This window comes from Eriocheir sinensis, chromosome 61 (assembly GCF_024679095.1).
Source record: "Eriocheir sinensis breed Jianghai 21 chromosome 61, ASM2467909v1, whole genome shotgun sequence".
Classification (NCBI taxonomy): Eukaryota; Metazoa; Arthropoda; class Malacostraca; order Decapoda; family Varunidae; genus Eriocheir; species Eriocheir sinensis.
In genome coordinates this window covers 10,340,324-10,360,242 of record NC_066569.1, presented here as the reverse complement: position 1 = coordinate 10,360,242, position 19,919 = coordinate 10,340,324, and the positions used below count along the sequence as shown (strand labels likewise).

Here is a 19,919-nt window from a genome sequence, read left to right as displayed (position 1 = left end):
GGGAGTTAAGGGATGCTAGGGTGGGAGGGAGGGAGGGTGTGATGGGGTGGAGGGAAGGGATAGGAAGTGTGGGGAGGAAGGGGTGACTGTAGGGGTTAGAGGGTGAGGAGGAAGGGGGAAGGGGAAGGGGGTACGAGGAGGAGGGTGAGAGGGTAGGGTGAAATGGAGAAGGGGAAAGAGGGGAGTGAGGGAGACGGGAAGGAGGGAGAGGAGGGATGAGGGGTTAGGCAGGGAAGGAGGGAAAGAGGGGGGTAGAGGAGGGAGGGAGGAAGGGGATAAAGGGGTACAGGAGAGGCAGGTGATGGGTGGATATGGGGTGGGGTGGGAAAGGGGGGGGAGGAAGGCATGGTGAGGGAGGGGTTAGATAGGGGAGGTTAGAATGAAGGGGTGAGGGAGGGTAGAGGGGTGGGGATGGATGGGGGTTGGACAGGTTGAAGGGAGAGTGAGGTGATGAGGAAGGGGAGTTCGGTAGGGAGGAGTGAAAGTGAAGGGGTGGGGGGTGGGGATAGGTGGGGTTGCACAGGTTGAAGGGAGGGGGTGAGGGATGATGAGAGGGGAGTTAGGTAGGGGAGGGTGAGAGTGAAGGGGGTCTGGGGATGGGTGGGGGTTGCACAGGTTGAGGGGAGGGTAAGAGAGGGGGTGTGAGGGGGAGGCGAGGTGTGGGAGCTGTGCAGGTTAGCGTTCAGTCTCTTACCTGGCGCCCGAGACATGACATCTGGACGCCCGCTGCTCGTTGCCTGCTGCCTGCTCGCTGGTACGTGTGTGTGTGTGTGTGTGTGTGTGTGTGTGTGTGTGTGTGTGTGTGTGTGTGTGTGTGTGTGTTTCGTTTCTTGTACTGTCCTCTTTTTTTTATAATCGTCGTTTTTTTTTGTATCCCATATTTTTTTAGGACCGTGTGTGTGTGTGTGTGTGTGTGTGTGTGTGTGTGTGTGTGTGTGTGTGTTTGACCATTATTTTTGTCCATTCACACTTCATGCAATATCCTGTTTTTTTTTCCTCTTCTTTTCTACTTTACTTTTTTTTTCTTATTTCCTTTCATCTGCTTATTTGTTTCTCCTTCATGTTGTTGAGTGTGTGTTTCCTTCCTATGCAACACTCATTTCTTCACACACCACAACGTAGCTACTCCAAGCTCTCCCTCACTAATTTCCCTTCCTTTCCCTTCCTTTCCCTTCCCTTCCCTTCCTTTCCCTTCCCTCACCTTCCCTTCCTTCCCTGGCATTCCTTTTCCATTTCCTTCCCTCACCTTCCCTTCCTTCACTGGCATTCCATTTCCATTTCCTTCCCTCACCTTCCCTTCCTTCCCTGGCATTCCTTTTCCCTTCCCTTCCCTCACCTTCCCTTCCTTCACTTGCATTCCTTTTTCATCTCCTTCCCTCACCTTCCCTTCCTTCCCTTGCATTCCTTTTCCCTTCCCTTCCCTCACCTTCCCTTCCTTCCCTGGCATTCCTCTTCCATTTCCTTCCTTTCCCTTTCCTTCCCTTCCCTCACCTTCCTTTCCTTTCCCTTCCCTTCCCTCCCTGGTAAGACATCTCCTCCAAGCTCTCCCTCACCTAAGAAAAACGTGTTCCAAGCTCTCCCTCACTAAGACACGTGTTCCAAGCTCTCCCTCACCATGAATCAAGACTCTGCAAACTGTGGTGACCCTGGGTACTCAGTGTGGTGACCCTGGGTACTCAGTCTTCACTCATCACAGGCTTGAGGATCAGTGAGACGTAGATGAGTACAGTTGTCACCTGCTTCCATACCGTCACTGATGATTGGAGAGGATAACTTTGTTGGTGGAAAAATGGTAGAATATTGGGTAGGGCGCCGTAGGTCTCAGTGAGGGTATGGCTAGAGACAGGGTGAGGTCGGGAAAGGGAGGAACCAAAGGGGGAAAAATTGGAAGAGGGGATATATTTGGCAAAGGGAGGTGGATGAAAGAGCGTGAGCATTACCGAGAGGCCTTCAGAGTATAAACACAGAAGATGAAAGTGAAATAGAAATGACAAATGCGGGAATGAGGAGGATGAGGAGAAGGAGGAGGAGGAGAATCAGAGGCTCTTCAAGGCTCCCAAAACTTAAATGGTGGGCGTGGAGACATCGGTGACCCTGGTTCGACGCCCCCTGCAACTAACTGTCAATTTTCGACCAATGTACACTACCCACATTAAGCAATCTCAACTAAGTCTTCGGTCAAAGGGAGGATCAAGCAAGCGGTGGGGGACAGAACAACACAGGCCAGGCAAAACCACATTCAAGCACACACATATAACAAGGCCCTTTCTAGGAGTTGTGGGGAGCAATTCCATGGGTAGTTCTATGACCCTGGTGGTAGTCTGACAAACCTTCTATTCTATTACGGGAAAAACAAACTCATGACAACCCGATTAATCTCCTTTGAGGCCTTGGGAAATTGTTGATGTGGGAGACAGAAGCTTTTGAGAATTGAGGCTTTCCTGGGAGTTGTGGGGGGCATCTCCATGGGTAGTTCTATGACCCTGGTGGTAGTCTGACAAACCTTCTGTACTATTACGGGAAAAACAAACTCATGACAACCCGATTAATCTCCTTTGAGGCCTTGGGAAATAGTTGATATGAGAGACAGAAGCTTTTGAGAATTGAGGCTTGGGAGTTGTGGGGGCCTTCTGTACTATGCAGGAGAAACAAACTCATGACAACCTTGTTGATGAGTTGTGGGGGCATCTCCATGGGTAGTTCTATGACCCGGTAGTCTGACAAACCTTCTGTACTATTACGGGAAAAACAAACTCATGACAACCCGATTAATCTCCTTTGAGGCCTTGGGAAATAGTTGATATGAGAGACAGAAGCTTTTGAGAATGTCGACCGAATAGAGGACTCACATTATCCACTGTAAATAAAATCCGCCCGCTTGACTAAGAACATGGGTCCGTCTGCCATAGCCCCTTAAGAGAGCCTGCCAGTGCTCTAGGCCTCTCATAAAGGAAGATAATGATGATGAAGGCAATGGTGGTGATGATGGTTGTGGTGGTGAGGGTGGTGATGGTGGATGCTGCGGTGTTGGGAGATGAAAAAGATGAGATGTTTATGTGGAGATGAGAGGAGTGATGCTAGGATGCTGTGTCTAATCGCATGCCTTCCTGTTTCTCTTTCTCCTCCTCTTCGTCTTCCTCCTCGTCTTCCACGTCCTCCTCCTCCTTTTCCTCCTCCTCCTTCATCTCGTTGTCGCCCTCCCCCTCCTCCTCTTCTTCCTCCTCCTTCTCCTCATCCTCCTTCATCTTGTTTCACCCTCCTCCTCCTCCTCCTCCTCCTCCTCCTCCTCTTTGTTCTCTTTATCGCCTCCATGTAATTTTTCTTCCATTGTTATTCTTGTTTTTTCTTGTTGTTGTTGTTGTTGTTGTTGTTGTTGTTGTTGTTGTTGTTGTCTTCACTTCCTCCACACGTATGCACTCAATGACACACACACACACACACACACACACACACACACACACACACACACACACACACACACACACACACACACACCTGTTCATTACTACCTGCTCCTGAGGGTGAGTGAACGCGTGTTTTTTTACTTCCTTTAATTGGACGGAAGTGACGCAATGAGTTGGTCTTTCACGCACCTGTCTGTTTGGGTCCCTGTTTGTTTGTTTGTTTGTTTGTTTGTTTGTTTGTTTTCTTTGTTGTTTTTTGTTTGTTTAGTTCTTGTTTGTTTGTTTGTTTGTTTGTTTGTTTTTGTTTGTTGTTTTTGTTTGTTTACTTCTTGTTTATTTGTTTGTTTGTTTGTTTGTTTGTTTTTCGTTGTTGTTTTCGTTTGTTTAGTTCTTGTTTGTTTGTTATTATCTATCTGTTTGCATTATCTTTGTCTACTACTACTACTACTACTACTACTACTACTACTACTACTACTACTACTACTACTACTACTACTACTACTACTACTACTACTACTACTACTACTACTACTACTACTACTACTGCTACTACTACTACTACTACTACTACTACTACTACTACTACTACTACTACTGCTACTACTACTACTACTACTACTACTACTACTACCACCATTACCACCTTACCTTACCTCTCACTACCTCTACTCTCTCTACCCTCTCTCTCTCTCTCTCTCTCTCTCTCTCTCTCTCTCTCTCTCTCTCTCTCTCTCTCTCTCTCTATCTCTCTCTGTTAACGTTTATTTATGTGAGTTTTGTAGTAGCAGTAGTAGTAGTAGTAGTAGTAGTAGAAGTTGTATTAAGAGGTGAAAACGATGAAGTAGTAGTAGTAGTAGTAGTAGTAGTAGTAGTAGTAGTAGTAGTAGTAGTAGCAGGAGGGGGGGGGGGTGTAGGGTGTTGCCAGATGTCGTTGACCGTTTGACCTTCGTTCCGGTCATAATGGCTTTCTTACCTGCCCCCTCTCCCCCCCCTTCCCTCCCCCCCTTCCCCTCCCCCCCTTCCATCCCCCTCTCTCCATCTCTCTTCCTCCTCCGTCTCCTTCACGTCCTTTGTCCATTTCTTTCAAACCCTTGCTTATTTCCTCTCTCTCTCTCTCTCTCTCTCTCTCTCTCTCTCTCTCTCTCTCTCTCTTCGTTTCTTCTCTTCTCATTTCCTTTCCTTCTCCTTCCCTTTTCTTTCTTTCCTCTTTTCCTCTTTTCTTCTCATTTCTTTTCATCCTCTTTTTCAGCTTTCCTTTCCATATCCTCTTCTTCCCTTCTTCCTTTTCTCTCCTTTTTTTCCCATTTCTCTTTTCCTTATTTTCCCTCCTTTCTTTCCTCCCCTCTTTTTCCTTTCCCTATCCTTTTTCTCTTCCCTCCTTTCTTCTTTCTCTCCCTCTTCCCCTTCCTTCCTTTCCCTGTATTTCTCTTCTTATTTACTTAATTTCTCTCTTCCAGTCATACTTTCCTTATCCTTTCCTTCTCTCTTTCCTTTTCCTTCCTTCCCCTTTCTCTCTTCTTCCACTTCTTTTTCCTTCTTTTCCATGTCTATTTATTTTCTTTCTCTTTTCTTTTTCATCCTCATTCTTTCCTTCTTTCTGCTGTCTCCCCTCTTTCCTCCCTCCCCTTTCCTTCTTTTTCCCTTTCTCTCTCCTTTTGCTTCTTTCCCTTCCTTACTTTCTCGCCTTTATTTTCCCAGTTATCATTTTCTTCCCTTCTTCCTTCTCCCTCCTTCCAATTTCTTCCTTTCCCTTCCCTTTCCTTCTTTCCCTTTATTTTCCTACTTCCTATTACCCATTTCTTCCTCTTCTTTATTTCCTCCGGCGGGCTCTTCGTGTGGGTGCCTGGAACATCCTTGGCCTCTGGGAGAATCATGGAATACCTCATTAGAACATAAGAACATAAGAACGTTAGGAGTCTGCAAGAGGCCGGTTCTGTCAGCTGATCTCGGGAGGCTAAGAGTGGACATAGTAGGGATCAGTGACGAGGAGGCCTGGCAATGGAGAGACCAGCAGTAAGGGCTATACCGGAGTGAGGGTGCTCGTTGCAAGGGAGTAGCAATTTCTAGTCGCCTGTAGTCTCTGTCGTTGGGGTTACTTCGGTTGATGCTGGGGAGGTTGAAGCACATCTTGGCTTCATATCTCTTATTGCAGTGTACGTCCCTACCGAGATATGCGGGCTTTAGGAGAAGGAGATGTTCTACGCCAAGCTTGCCTCTATGGTTGACCAGTGCCCCCACGCGACACAGTCTTGGGCGAATTCAATGCAGTTACTGGCACACAGAGAGAGATGGCTACGATATGCTGACTTGAGGAGAAGGGAGATGTTCTACGCCAAGCTTGCCTCTATGGTTGACCAGTGCCCCAACGCGACACACTCATTGTCTTGGGCGAATTCACCCCTTGGCTGCGGATTTCCTACAGTCAGACCTCACCAAGCTACAGGAATGGAACAAAAAGTGGCTGCTACAATTCAATGAAGAAAAATGTAAAGTCCTGCACCTTGGGAGGGGATATCCAGCACACCAATACCACATGGGAAACACTCCACTATCCACCACAGAGGCAGAGAAAGACATGGGAGTATATGTTACCGGGATACCAGTAAAAGCCAAATCTGTGCCAATCGCAGCGGACGGGTTCAATGCAGTTCCTGGCACAGAGAGATGGTTACGAGCTGTGTGTTTGGTCCCCACGGCTCTAGCGCCAGGAACGTAAACAGACCACTCTTCCTGAACCTTGCGAAGTACAGTAGAATTACGATTGGTGGTTGTTTATCCGTCTGGCCGTTCGCCCGTCCGCACTCCTTGGCCGAGGCGTCGCGGCGGCCACAGGAACGCTCCCTTTACGACGTAACTGCCACGCTCGGATCGCTCTGTGGTTTTGGGCTCGGTCTTGGGCGTCGCGTGTTTGTGGTCTGGATGTGTGTGTGTGTGTGTGTGTGTGTATATATAATAATAATAAGATAATAGCTTAGCAAGATGATGAAGGAAAGGAAGGGGAGACGGGAAGAAGGGAATGAATGGAGAAAAGATAGAATGAGGAAGAGGAGGCGAAGAAAGGAAGGAAGAGAAGGCAAGGAGAATTGTGACATAGCAAGATGATGAGGGAAATGGAGAGAAGAAAGGAAACATGGAAACATGGAAATGCAGGCAAAATAAAGCCTATTGGCTCAACGTGGTTGCCCGCTTTGGTGATTTAATCTGGTCAAGAGCCATTGGGGCTTGGGGAACAGATGAAAGCACCTCGATATTCAGTTTACTTCTGACGCAACTAAACGACGGTCGATTTGATATTTGAAGGAGTTGATGGTATTCGCATTTACTACTTCTGATGGAAGATTGATCCAGTGGCGGATGACTCGGTTTGAAAAGAAACTCCTTCCAATGTCTGTGTTACATCGACTCGACTGAATGGGTAAACCGTATTTCTAGTTCTTGAGTTGGTTTGCAGTTCGAAGAATTTGGAGTAATCGATGTTATTGAATTTGAAGACTTCAATCATATCCCCTCGTAGGCGTCTTTTCTCCAGCGTAAAGAGATTGAGTCGCTTGAGTCGTTCCTCGTACGGTTGAGCCCTTGAGGTTGGAATCATCTTCGTGGCGCGTCGTTGAATCCTCTCCAGTAAATCAATGTCCTTTCTGTAATTAGGAGACCAGAACTGTACTGCATACTCGAGGTGCGGTCTTACCATCCAATTATACAAGGCTAGCATCACGTCTGGCGTTTTACACTCGAAGTTCCTCGCTATGAACCCGAGCATAGTGTTGGCTTTTTTATATGCCTTTTTACAGTGATTCGCGCGTTTCAGGTCACTGCTGATAATGACCCCAAGATCCTTTTCCTCCTGTATCGCCTGCAGAGGAAGGAGGAAGGGAATGGAAGAAAGGAATAATGAGGAGGAGGAGGAGGAGGACGAGAAGGAAAAGAAAGGAAGGAAGGAAGAAAAGGGAAGGAAATATATGGTTTAGCGAGACGGTGAGGGAAGTGGAGGGAAGGAAGGAAGGGGAGAGAGACAGAGTGGAGAGGGAGGATGAGGGGGAGAAGAATAAGGAGAGGAAAGAAAGGAAGTGAAGGGAAGGAGATATATGGCGCAGCGAGATGGTGAGGGAAGTGGAGGGAAGGAAGAGGGAGGGGGTGGAGGGGGTGGAGGGGCGTCAGGTGGTCAGTTTGCCTCCACCTGTTTATGTAATTTGGCCTTCGGTCACTGCACCCTCCCCTCCCCCCTTCCCCCCCCTCCCCCCTTCCCTTCCCTTCCCTTCCTTCCCCCTTCCATCTCCTTCCTTTCCCCTTCCTCTCCCTTCCCTTCCCTCCCCTTCCCCCTTCCCTCCCCCCCTTCCCTTCCCTTCCCTCTCCCTCTCCCCTTCCCTTCCCTTCCCTTCCCTCTCCCCTTCACTTCCCTTCCCTTCCCCCTTCCTTTCCCTCTCCCCCTTTCCTCTCCCTTCCTCCTCCCCCTTCCCCTCCCTTCCCTTCCCTCTCCCCTTCCTTCCATCTTCCCTCCCCCTCAACCTTCCCTTCTTTCCTCTTTTCCTCCTTTTTTTCCTTCCTTCCTTCCTCTCCTATTCCCTTCCATTCTTTTCCTTATTTATTTCCTCTCCTTTCTCTTAATCTCCCCCTTCCTTCTTTCCTTCCCCTTCCTCTTATTTTCCTTCCCTTCCATTTCTCCCCTGCCACACACACACACACACACACACACACACACACACACACACACACACACACACACACACACACACACACACACACACACACAGATAAAAACTTAGACAAACAAACAAACAGACAAAAAAAAGGAAGAAAAACAAAACAAAATTACATAACATTAACGAGGGATTTCAACGCGACCTACACAAGCAATCTCTCTCTCTCTCTCTCTCTCTCTCTCTTCTCTCTCTCTCTCTCTCTCTCACCGGAAGTCGTCCTTTCTATAACAACTTCCGGTAATCTGCTCTGTCTTGTCGTCCTGTTTATGCCACGCAGAGAGAGAGAGAGAGAGAGAGAGAGGGCATTGCTAGTTCCTATTTGCAACATTTCCTCCGTGTGTGTGTGTGTTCTCTCTCTCTCTCTCTCTCTCTCTCTCTCTCTCTCTCTCTCAACCATTAATCTTCTGTAAGCACTGACGCCTCCTCCTCCTCCTCCTCCTCCTCCTCCTTCTCCACCTCCTCCTCCTGACCTCCACTTCCGGCCACAGGTAGAATTTAGGGACCTGTAGGAGAGAGAGAGAGAGAGAGAGAGAGAGAGAGAGAGAGAGAGAGAGAGAGAGAGAGAGAGAGAGAGAGAGAGTATAAAAAAGATGCACACACACACACACACACACACACACACACACACACACACACACACACACACACACACACACACACACACACACACACATAGGAGGTGAGGAAAGGAAGGACTTAAGGAAAAAAAGGAGGAAAGGAAGAAGAGAAAGGTGAGTTATTACCCTCAGCTGTCCGTGGAGGAAGAGGAAGAGGGTTCGAGGACCGAGAGGAGGAGGAGGAGGAAGAGGAGGAGGAGGAGGAGGAAGAGGAGGAGGAGGAGGAAAGCGGTTGTTTTGAGCACCTGTTGTGGTTAGGTTTTCCCTCCATTCCTTCCTCCTTTCTTCTCTCTCTCTCCTCCTCTAATAATCTCTCTCTCTCTCTCTCTTTATTTGTTTGAAGAATTCACGTGTCAGAACAATAGACAGCACCCTCGTCTCACAATCACGAGACCCCGGGTTCGATTCCCAGACGGAGTGGAGGCGGGTGGGCAGTCTCCCGTGTCCAGCCAGCAGTGAAGGGGTGCCGGGTGTCAGCTGGTTGTGTCTGTTCCCCTCACACCCTAACACCTGTCCCTCCTCCTTGCAGTGGCGGGATGGTGTGCAGGCGTCCCAATGCAGGGGAGGCAGCAGGAGGAGAAGCAGGAGGCGCAGGAGGAGAAGCAGGCGGAGGGCGTGAAAGGTCAGCCGAAGATCACGTACAGCAAGGCGACGGTGACCAAGGAGGGTGACAGGGTGAGGCTGGACTGTGCCGTGGAGGGTGTGGACCTGAGTGGCGTTAACGACTTCACGGTGTCATGGAGTAAGGTGAGTGCCAGGGTGTGCCAGGGTGGGGTGGAAGGGTGAACAGGGTGGAAGGGTGAACAGGGTGAGCGTCCCTTCACTTCCTCCCATCACCTCCTCCCCTTCACGTTCCTTCACCTTGTTCCTCTCAGCTTGTCCCATCATCTCTTTCTCTTATCGTCCCATCAAATCCCTTCACCTTCTCCCCTTACATCGTCCCCTTCATCTCGTCCCTTCCCTTCTCGTCCCTTCACTTCCTCCCTTCACCTCCTCCCTTCTCGCCCCATCACCTCGACCCTTCACTTCCTCCCCTCACCACCTCCCTTCACGTCCCCTCAGCTCGTCCCTTCCCTTCTCACCCCATCACCTCGCCCCTTCCCGCAGATCGACACTGAGAACCCCGTCAACTCTATGCCCATCTCCAGCGCGGCGCGAATCCTGCTCTTCTCCAATAAATACGAGCTTGACCATCCGGCGGCCTCACAGCGCTACTCCCTCATCGTAAGTGTGTGTGGGGGGGGAGGGGGGGGAGGTTTGGTGGGGGTGGGGGGTGTTGGGGGAAGGGTATCTGTGTGTGTGTGGGGTGTAGTGTGTGTGTGGGGAGTTGTGGGTGGGTGTGGGGGGGGGGGTAAGGTGTTTGTGTGTGTGTGTGTGTGTGTGTGTGTGTGTGTGTGTGTGTGTGTGTGTGTGTGTGTGTGTGTGTGTGTGTGTGTGTGACCTTTCTCCTCCACCACCACCTCTTCCATTTGCCTTCTTCTTCCTCCTCCTCCCCTCTTCTTCCCCTCACTTTCCCCCTCACCACCTCTTTCATCCCCTTCTATCCCCACCCCATGTGTTTGTAGCATGACCTGTCTCCTCACCACCACAACCACCACCACCACCACTAAGTCCTCCTTCTATACCCCCCCCCCCCCCCTCCTCCCGCAGATCAAGTCCATGAACGCTGAGGACGAGGGGCTTTACCGCTGCACCGTGGATTTCGGGGACAGCCAGAGGATCAACGCCGACGTGCCCGTGTCCCTCCGAGCTGCGCCGTACTTCACCGACGACTTCACCAAGACCCTCACCGTGAGTACTGGGGGGTGGGGGGGTGAGGGGGAGCTGTACTGGGGGTGAGGTGGGTGAAGGGAGGGGGCGTGGTGGGTGATGATGGGAATGGAGAGGAGGGTAAAGGGAGGGGGAATTTGACCTCTCTTTCGGCCACCTCTTTGGATTCTTTTTGTGAGCAGCGAGTAGCGGGCTTTACTTTTTATTATTGTTTACTTTTTTGTGCCCTTGAGCTGTCTCCTTTGTTGTAAAAAAAGGAGAGTGAAGGGAAGGAGGATGGGAAGAAGAGAAGGGGGATGGGAAGGAGAGGAACATAAGAACATAAGAACATAAGAACATAGGGAAGCTGCAAGGGTGAAGGGAGGGGGGATTAGAAGAGGAGAGTGAAGGGAGGGGGAGGGGAAGAGGAGGAGGGTGAAGGGAGGGGGGTGAGGGGGTGGGTAGGTGAGGGAGTATACTGGAGGGGAAGTACTGGCTGTGAAGGGGTGAAAGGATGCGTGTTGTAAGGGGTGAGGGGGCAGGGGTGAGAGTAAGGAGGTGAGGGGGTACTTGTGAGGGGGAGAGGGGAGGGGGGAAAATCAACTCTCATACCTGTCTGTTCTACCTGAGAGAGAGAGGAACTCCACCATCATTAACCGTGTAGCAACGACGGGCCAAATTTGCGGCTTTACCGTGTAGCAGCGACGGGCCAAATTCAGGGCTTCGTATCAGTGCGACGGCCAAATTTGCGGCTTTACCGTGTACCAAAGGACGGGCCAAATTTCTGCCATGATATAAACCTCCCAAAATAGATGATGCATAAACTGATCACACATGCGTTGATATATATTATGAAATGGTTTGCGTGAGTGATGATTCTTTCTCATTATTTTACTTAGAGGGGCCTTTAACCTAACCTAACCTAACCTAACCTAACCTAACCTAAGAAAAATGACCCCCGCAGCTACCGGGTTAACCTCTACTCACCTGTCCTTCTCTTCCCCCGCAGGTGACCGAGGGGGACTCCATCAGCATCGACTGTCAGCCCGGCGGTTCCCCTCGGCCTGACGTGTACTGGGAGAAGGTGAACGACGAGCTGCCTTACTTCGGGGGGAGGTTCTTCAAGTGAGTGCTGAGAGATTTGATTTGATACATTTATTGAGATATACACATACATATAACAGTATACATATATAGCCTCAAAAGGGTGAAGGTACCTTTGTTGACGTCACCCCAACCCTGCTCTCCTTCGCATAGATCCAACCAACTTGACCTACCGCTAGTGCAGAAGGACCATCGCGGCCACTATGTATGTTACGCGGACAACGGGATCGGAGAACCAGCCACCTCGCGCGTACAGCTCGAGGTTCAGTACGCCCCTGATGTGACCCTGCCAGCTAGTAGGGTAAGTATGGAGGGGCTTGAGGGGTGGGAGGAAGGGTAGGGGAGGAGGAAAAGGGGTCAGGCCATGGAAGAAAAGCTCGGAGAATGATTTTAAGGCGAAGGAAAAGGAGGAGGAAGAGGAAGAGGGGAAGCTGAAAGGGATTTTTGAGCGGTTAAAGATGTGTTCGGAGTCTGTGTGGGGGGGAGGAAGGGGGGATGGGGGAAGGGTAAGGGGGGTAGGGGAGGAGGGAAAGGGGTCAGGCCATGGAAGAAAAGCTCGGAGAGGCGAAGGCGAAGGAAAAGGAGGAGGAAGAAGAGGAGGAAAAGGTTAAGCAGGGAAAGATGAAGTGATTTTTAAGGGGATATGGATGTGGATGTGGATGTGTTTGGAGTCTGTGTGAGGGGGGAGGAAGGGGGGATGGGGGAAGAGTAAGGGGGGTAGGGGAGGAGGGGGACGTGGGTGAGAGATATTTTGGGGAGTGGGAGGAGGAGAGGTGATGAGAGGGTTTGTGTTAGGGGGGGGTAGGGGGTATGTGTGTGTTAGGGGCGTTAGTGGGATGCAGTGTTTATGTGTGTGTGTGTGTGTGTGTGTGTGTGTATATATATAAGTCACTCTCATAATCAATCTTTCCTTTCACACTTTCACACTTATATCATTCCTCCTTCCCCACTACTACCACTACCACTACTACTACTACTACTACTACTACTACTACTACAACCACCGTCACCACCACCGTCACCACCACCACAGGTCTTCACCACCACCAACGAGGAGGTGAAACTGGAGTGCGTGGTCTCATCCTTCCCCTCCGCTGACGTCGCGTGGTACAAGGAGGGAGACGCCATACTTGGAGGGGCAAACATCAGGTAACCAGGAGGAGGAGGAGGAGGAGGAGGAGGAGGAGGAGGAGGAGGACAGAGTGTAAGGTTATTTTATTTATTTCTTTACAGCAGAGGAGTCAGTTCAAGGGCATAAAAAAGGTTACAAGGAAAGGCTTTAGAAAGATCATATTTGTTGATAGGGTTAGCTAGAGAAGAGGAAAGTTTGGTTTAGTCGGCGCAACATCTGTGGTCATATGCCGGAGAGAGACAGGAGGGGAAGGAGTTATAGGAGAAGGCAACAGACCCCAGGAGACGGGACACAACCCCCGATTAATACCCGGTACCCATTCACTGCCGGGTGGACAGGCGCGTAGGGTATCGGAAGGGTTACCTAGGGAAGAAAGGATGTGAAAGGAGGAAGGAAGGAAGGATACGAAGGAAGGAAGGAAGGAGGAGTGGAAGGGATGAATGACCATGTTTGTATGTTTAGAATAAGGAAGAAGAGGAATACAAGATAAGAGAGAGAGAGAGAGAGAGAGAGAGAGAGAGAGAGAGAGAGAGAGAGAGAGAGAGAGAGAGAGAGAGAGAGAGAGAGAGAGAGAGAGAGAGAGAGAGAGAGAGAGAGAGAGAAATGGATGATAAGGTAGTTTAGATACGTGGAAAAGAACTACTACTACTACTACTACTACTACCACTACTACCACAACCCCCCCTCTCTCCTCACCATCAGAATCCTCACCGAAGACCTGCAGGAGGAGCAAGGTGTCAGATCAACTCTAACAGTGATGACCGTGACCCCGGATGACCTCGGAGAGTACTCATGCCGCGCCGCCAACACCGTGGGGAAGACCGAGAAGACCGTCCAGCTGACCAGTGAGTGTTGGGGAGGAAGGGGAAGGAGTAGGGAGGAAGGGGTGGGGAAGGAGGAGGTCTTGGTCTTGATCTTGATGTCACAGGTGGCTTGAGACTTCTCCCCTTTGTATCGGCAGCTCCTGTGAAAGAGAAAGAAAACAAAACATACAGAAAATCGGTGTTCAGCTATATACTCGGGGACGAAAGGGAAGGGTCGGGTTGGGAGATAGATGTTAAGAGGAAGGGGAGGAGGGAAGGGTTGCGGAGGAGTTGAGGAGTTGGAGAGGAAGGAGGAAGGGATGGAAAGGTAGGGAAAGAAGGGGTGAAGTCGGATTGGGACAAGGAGGTGGATTTTAAGAGGAAGAGAAGGGAGGGAGGAAAAGACTGAGGAAGAGAAATGGGGAAGGGAGGAAGAAGGAAAAAGAAGGGAGGGGAGGGGATGGATTTTAAGAGGAAGAGGAAGAGGGAAGGGGTGGGGAAGGAAGGAGAAGGGGTGTAGGTGGGGAAGAGGAGGGGAAGAAGGGAGATAGGGGGTTACGAAGGAAAAGGTTGAGGGGAAGGTAGGGTCTCTCTCTCTCTCTCTCTCTCTCTCTCTCTCTCTCTCTCTCTCTCTCTCTCTCTCTCTCTCTCTCTCTCTCTCTCTCTCACAGACACACACACACACACACACACACACACACACACTCTCCTAACCCCCTCCTCCCCCCCCCCACAGCCAGGTCCCCGCCCATCATCGTCAAACAGTCCCGCAGTGAGGTTCTCTATGATCTTGAGAAGTCGAGATCGCGGAGCGCGCTGCCTCTTATCCTGGACTGCGAGGCGGAGGGTGCGCCGACCCCTAACTACCGCTGGACCAAGGACGGCGAGGTGCTAGTGTGGCAGGCTGACCCTCGGCTGTCCCTGGAGGAGGACACTGGAAGCCTCATCATCTCCCAGCCTGGCCTGGAGGACAACGGCATGTACCAGTGCTTCGCCTACAATGACCTCGGCACCGCTGCAGCCGACCCCGTGTACCTCCTGAACGTGAGCAGCATCCACTTCTCCAACGACAACGAGCCCAGCGACACCTATCACCTGGTGGCCGAGCTGGGGCGCCCCTACAAGCTGTCCTGCCCCAAGGCCTTCGCGTACCCCGAGCCGAGCCTGACCTGGGTACGCGCCAGTGAGACCAACGAGAGCATTGCGCTGGAGTTTGTGAAGGACGAGCGTGTGGTGACCGACCCTGACGGCGACCTGTGGTTCACGCACGTCACGGAAGAGGACGACACGGCCAAGCACGAGTTTCAGTTCATGTGCCTCGCCAACACGCCCTTTGACCCTTTCGATTACTCCATTGCGTCGATCGTCAATGTGGCGGTGAAGAACCCTGCGGACGGCGCGGACAACCTGAAGGAGGACATGATTAACGTGGAGAGCTTCCTGATGTACACCTCCGGGGAAAACGTGACCTTCATGGCGGGGGAGGAGAATACCCTTTGGTGCATCTACGGGGGAGAGTGAGTATTTTTTTTTTTTTTTTTTTTTTTTTTGTGTGTGTGTGTGTGTGTGTGTGTTTGTGTGAACATCGTATCCCTTTGAAACATATTTTTTATCCGAACATAATTTCTCCTCCTCATCCTTTTTTTTTTACAACAAAGGAGACAGCTCAAGGGCACAAAAAAAGGAAACATTAATAAAAAAGGCCGCTATTTAAAAAAGGCCGCTATTTAAAAAAGCCCACTGCTCCTTGTTTGTTTGTTTGTGCGTCTGTGCCACTCCTAAGTTTCTATTTACAACCTCTTAAGATGAATAATTGTAATGTACGTTCAGTTAACTTATCCAACTATCCACCCACCCACCTATTTATCAATCTATCTATCTTTCTGTACATCTCTAAATATGAATAACTGTAATGTACGTTCGGTTAACTTATCCAGCTATCCACCCATCCACCTATTTATCAATCTATCTATCTTTCTATGCATCTATCTATATATGCGTCTCTCTGTGTCCAGGCCTGTTCCGAGCATCGTGTGGCGGCGGGCTGACGGGGAGGTGATGGAGCCCAACACGCGGGTCACCACCAGGAACTACGGGAGGACCCTCGTCTTCGCGGACACACAGGTAAGGCGCATCACGTTACCCCAACCTCCTACCAAGGATTCTAGAGTTTCCTTGCCCTATACTCATCACCCCTTCCACACCCCATCCACCCTTGCATCCATCCCTCACACACCAGCCCTTCTTCCACACATCATCCACCCATTACACCTACCCCCTACACTCATCACCCCTTCTTCCACATCCCATACACCCTCACACCCGACCCCTACACACATCACCCCTCTCATATCCATCACCCCCGTACGTAATTACACCCCCCTTACACACATCACCCCTCTCATATCCATCACCCCCTTACGTAATGACACCCCCCTTACACACATCACCCCTCTCATATCCATCACTCCCTTACATAAAGACACCCCCTTTACACATATCACCCCTCTCACATCCATCACCCCTTTACGTAATTACACTCCCTACACATCCCCCCTTCTCCCACACCCATCAATCCCCAACAACAGCACAAATGATAACCAAAAACAGCCAGCATAAATGGTGGCAGCGGTGGGATACCGGTGTCGACTTCAGCAGAATCCCTCCCAACGTCGTCACTCCCAATACAACCTAACCTCGCCGAAACATTATGACACCAAGCCGAGAATCTATTGCCTCATACATTCCGCATATCTCTATCTACATAATGCCTATATATATTAGTCCCTTACAACGCAACTCATGCACACAGCTGGAGGATGCTGGGGAGTATGAGTGTGTGGCTACCAACGGCGTGGGTCCCGAGAAATCGTCCGTTACCAGGGTGGAGGTGGAGCAGCGCCCAGTCCTCCAGGAGCCTCTCGCCTCCCAGACCGTTCGTGAGGGCGACACCGTGACCTTCACCTGCGAGACCAACTCCACGGGGGATGTCACCTACACCTGGATGCTGAATGGGCGCCGCCTCTCCCCCCGGGGTACGTGGGTTAGTGTGTGACGGAGAAAGGGGGGGAAGAAGGGGCTTGAGTAGGAAGAGATGGATAGATAGACAAATACATAGATAGATAGATAAATAGTTGGGTAGTTAAGTATATCATGAGTACTTTTATATAATGGAAGCGATAACAGCAGCAGCAGTAGTAGTAGTAGTAGTAGTAGTAATAGTAATAGTAGTAGTAGTAGTAGTAGTAGTAGTAGTAGTAGATATAATACTAATAATGATAATGCTGATAGTATTAATAACAGTAACAAAACTTAGATTAACACTATATTTCTTGTAATCCTATTCTCCTCCTCCTCCTCTTCCTCTTCCTCCTCCTCCTCCTCCTCCTCCTCCTCCTCCTCCTCCTCCTCTTCCCCAGCAGACCGCCACCTTCGCCGCACCATCGACGGCCCGCGCCTGGTCATCGCCGGCGCCTCCACCACCGACGTCGGGAACTACGCTTGCAACGCCTCATCTCCGCTGGGCTACGCGTACGGCCAGGCCATCCTCAACGTGCTGCGTGAGTGTGCTGCTGTGTAAGGGAGGAAAAGGGAAGAGGGTATGGGTGGGAAGGGAGAAGGGGGTCGGGGCATGGAGGAAAGGGTTGGGGTGCTCCTATTCCTATTCTTAATATTGGGTAGCTTGACCTGTTCCCATCGTCCTCATTCCCCTCCTCTTCCTCTGGTTTATTTGGTCTTATCTATCTATCTATCTATCTAGGGCTGTTTGGATGTGTTTTTTGTGTTTGGATCGGCGTTTGGGTAGTTTTCTGTGTTTGAGGCGGTGTTTGGATAGGCTTGGGTGTTTGCAGCGGTGTTTGGGTAGTTTTCTGTGTTTGAGGCGGTTTGGATCGGCTTGGGTATTTGGAGCGGTGTTTGGGTAGTTTTCTGTGTTTGAGGCGGTGTTTGGATAGGCTTGGGTGTTTGCAGCGGTGTTTGGGTAGTTTTCTGTGTTTGAGGCGGTGTTTGGATAGGCTTGGGTGTTTGCAGCGGTGTTTGGGTAGTTTTCTGTGTTTGAGGCGGTGTTTGGATAGGCTTGGGTGTTTGGAGCGGTGTTTGAATAGTCTTGGGTGTTTGCAGCGGTGTTTGGATAGCCTTGGATGTTTGGAGCGGTTTCAATAACAGTTTTATGTGTTTGGAGCGCCGTGTTTGGTGTTTTAACTTTTTAAGCTTTATTTTGCCTTTGATCATGTCCTTATCACTCCCGCATTCCACCCATACAGCCGCAGAAAAGGTGGGCGGGGGTGCCTCCTGCGCGGGGGTTCAAGGTCTGCTCGCCGAGTTGGCTACACTGCGCGAATCTGTATCGGAACTTCGGGTGATGCTGACGGGACAGGAAGACCTCGCCCTCCAGACCCACGCAGCCCTGGCAGCCCTCACGGAGCAGCTGGCGGCGACTAGAACCTCCACCCCCTGGCAGGGAGAAGAGAAGGAGCAGGAGGAAGAGGAAGAAGAGGAGGAAACCGCTAACACCACTACCTCACCTGCTTGAGTGCTTTGCGACCTCCCTCTCTCTGCTTTCTCTACCTCACTCCTGCTGTCTAAGGTTTGAGAAGGGTGTTAGACTATGACCCTCCCCCTCAAGCTGTGTTTCATGTTTTTATTCGTTTTAGTAAGTTGTTTTTATATCCATGTTTTTCATTGGTTTTTTTTTTTTTTTTTTTTTTTTTTGTCTCCATTCTGTTCCATTTTTATTCATTTTTTTGTTATTTTTCAGTAAGTTTTTTTTATGGTATCGTTTTTAGAGGCTGCAATGCTGTTTGTTTTATTTTATAATTATTATTTTAGTTATCCGTGTTTCGTGTTTGGTCTCCAGCCGTGTGTGTTTTATTCGCTGTAGGCTCACCACGCTCTGCAAGAAGGTGTTTAGTAGTGTTATGTAAGAGAAACTCAGCCTACAGTTTCTTATTATTTTATTCATGTTACTATATTATCCGGGTGTGTGTATGTACGCGTGTCGGCGAAACACACATGTACACCCACCCACACACACACATCTATTGGCATTAAATATGAGTGTATGTGCGCATGTACGTAACCAGCCAATACGTACACACGCGCACACTCAGAGCAGCGGCAATTCGTGTGCACGCCGGCAAATACTTGAACTATAAAATAAATCTAACTTGCCAACGTCCGCTGAGGGTCGTGATTGGGTGACTCCTAACACCCCTTTCGCGGTTAACCCGTCCGCTGCGATTGGCACGGATTTCTCCTTCCCTGGTAACCTGGTAACATATAGTCCCAGGTCTTTCTCTGCCTCTGTGGTGGATAGTGGAGTGTTTCCCATGTCGTATTGGTATGCTGGATTTCCTCTCCCAAGGTGCAGGACTTTACATTTCTCTTCATTGAATTGTAGCAGCCACTTTTTTTCCGTTCCTGCAGCTTGGTGAGGTCTTCTTGTAGGAAATTCACAGTCAAAGGGTAAGGGTCATATTCTTAAGCCTCCCCCCTTCATTGCATCGGCACACTCCACTTTAGACTGATGAGGGCCAGTTTTATTACAGTCCAGTACCACAAGTTCGTAAGCTCCTCAACCAAACCAAAAATAATACGAAAATTCCTTCTATAGTGTTTGGCGTTGCGATAAAAAGGAGGAAATTTTAGGAAACCACACAGGAAATCTCTCTGGTATTTGGTATTCACACAGGAAATCTCTTTAGTATATGGTATTCACACAGGAAATATCTCTAGTAGAAATATCAAATCATTGTGGAGCATATAGTTTGGTTTTTGGCGCATACAATGACTCCGTGTTGGACTGTTGAACCGGCCCTTAAGGTTGCCAGCGTAGACTAAGTAAGGCCCATGTTATCAAACGCTTCAAAACCTTAGTACGTCTATTCCAAAAGGCTCTCGCAGAATTAAGGTGTCGGGGCAGCAGCTTTGGAAGGCTTCTGCGCCGTGGACGGGAAAAAACTCATGATAACCCGACGCAGCTTCTCTCTGGTCTTAAAAAAAAACGGTCGTAACAAGAGCCCGAAGCGTTTGATAATAGGAGTGCAAGGGTGATTATTACATTGAAGTTATATATCAGTGTTACCACGTCCTCCGTATTATCCCACTCGCACGTACTTGTATTAATAGTTGTTAGTCGTCTGGAAGGTCGTTAGTTGTAAGTACATGTAGCATCTTAGGGCATAACCTGACCAGATAACTTCGAGTCTTTTGTTCCTGTAGTGTTGGTTTTGCAGGTTCAGAGTCCACGTGACCGCTTGTACTGTAGTGTTCGGGGTCACTGTTATTTCCTACTATATGTTAAGGGCATTGAGTGCAATAGACAAAGAACTTGGAGTATTATAATAAAATGTTGTTAAGATTGACGGTTGACTGGCTGCTTCCCACTAAGTATGTGTGTGTGTATGTGTATG

The 19,919-nt window shown here is 49.6% G+C and overlaps 1 protein-coding gene across 2 annotated transcripts; it reads left to right on the top strand.

Moving 5' to 3' along the window:
- Positions 1–699: 699 nt before the first annotated feature.
- Positions 700–19,869, top strand: LOC126986442 (hemicentin-1-like). Of its 2 annotated transcripts, none has more exons than XM_050842593.1 (13): positions 700–754; positions 9,251–9,468; positions 9,829–9,945; positions 10,372–10,512; positions 11,480–11,595; positions 11,728–11,875; positions 12,608–12,723; positions 13,409–13,551; positions 14,246–15,026; positions 15,525–15,633; positions 16,322–16,544; positions 16,932–17,069; positions 17,772–19,869. In XM_050842593.1, the coding sequence occupies exons 1-13, from the start codon at positions 709–711 to the stop codon at positions 18,038–18,040; spliced, it is 2,565 nt and encodes an 854-aa protein (XP_050698550.1). In that variant the 5' UTR covers positions 700–708; the 3' UTR covers positions 18,041–19,869. The 2 variants fall into 2 exon arrangements, with proteins under 2 accessions (XP_050698550.1, XP_050698549.1); XM_050842592.1 differs by having other exon boundaries at positions 16,929–17,069.
- Positions 19,870–19,919: the final 50 nt, after the last annotated feature.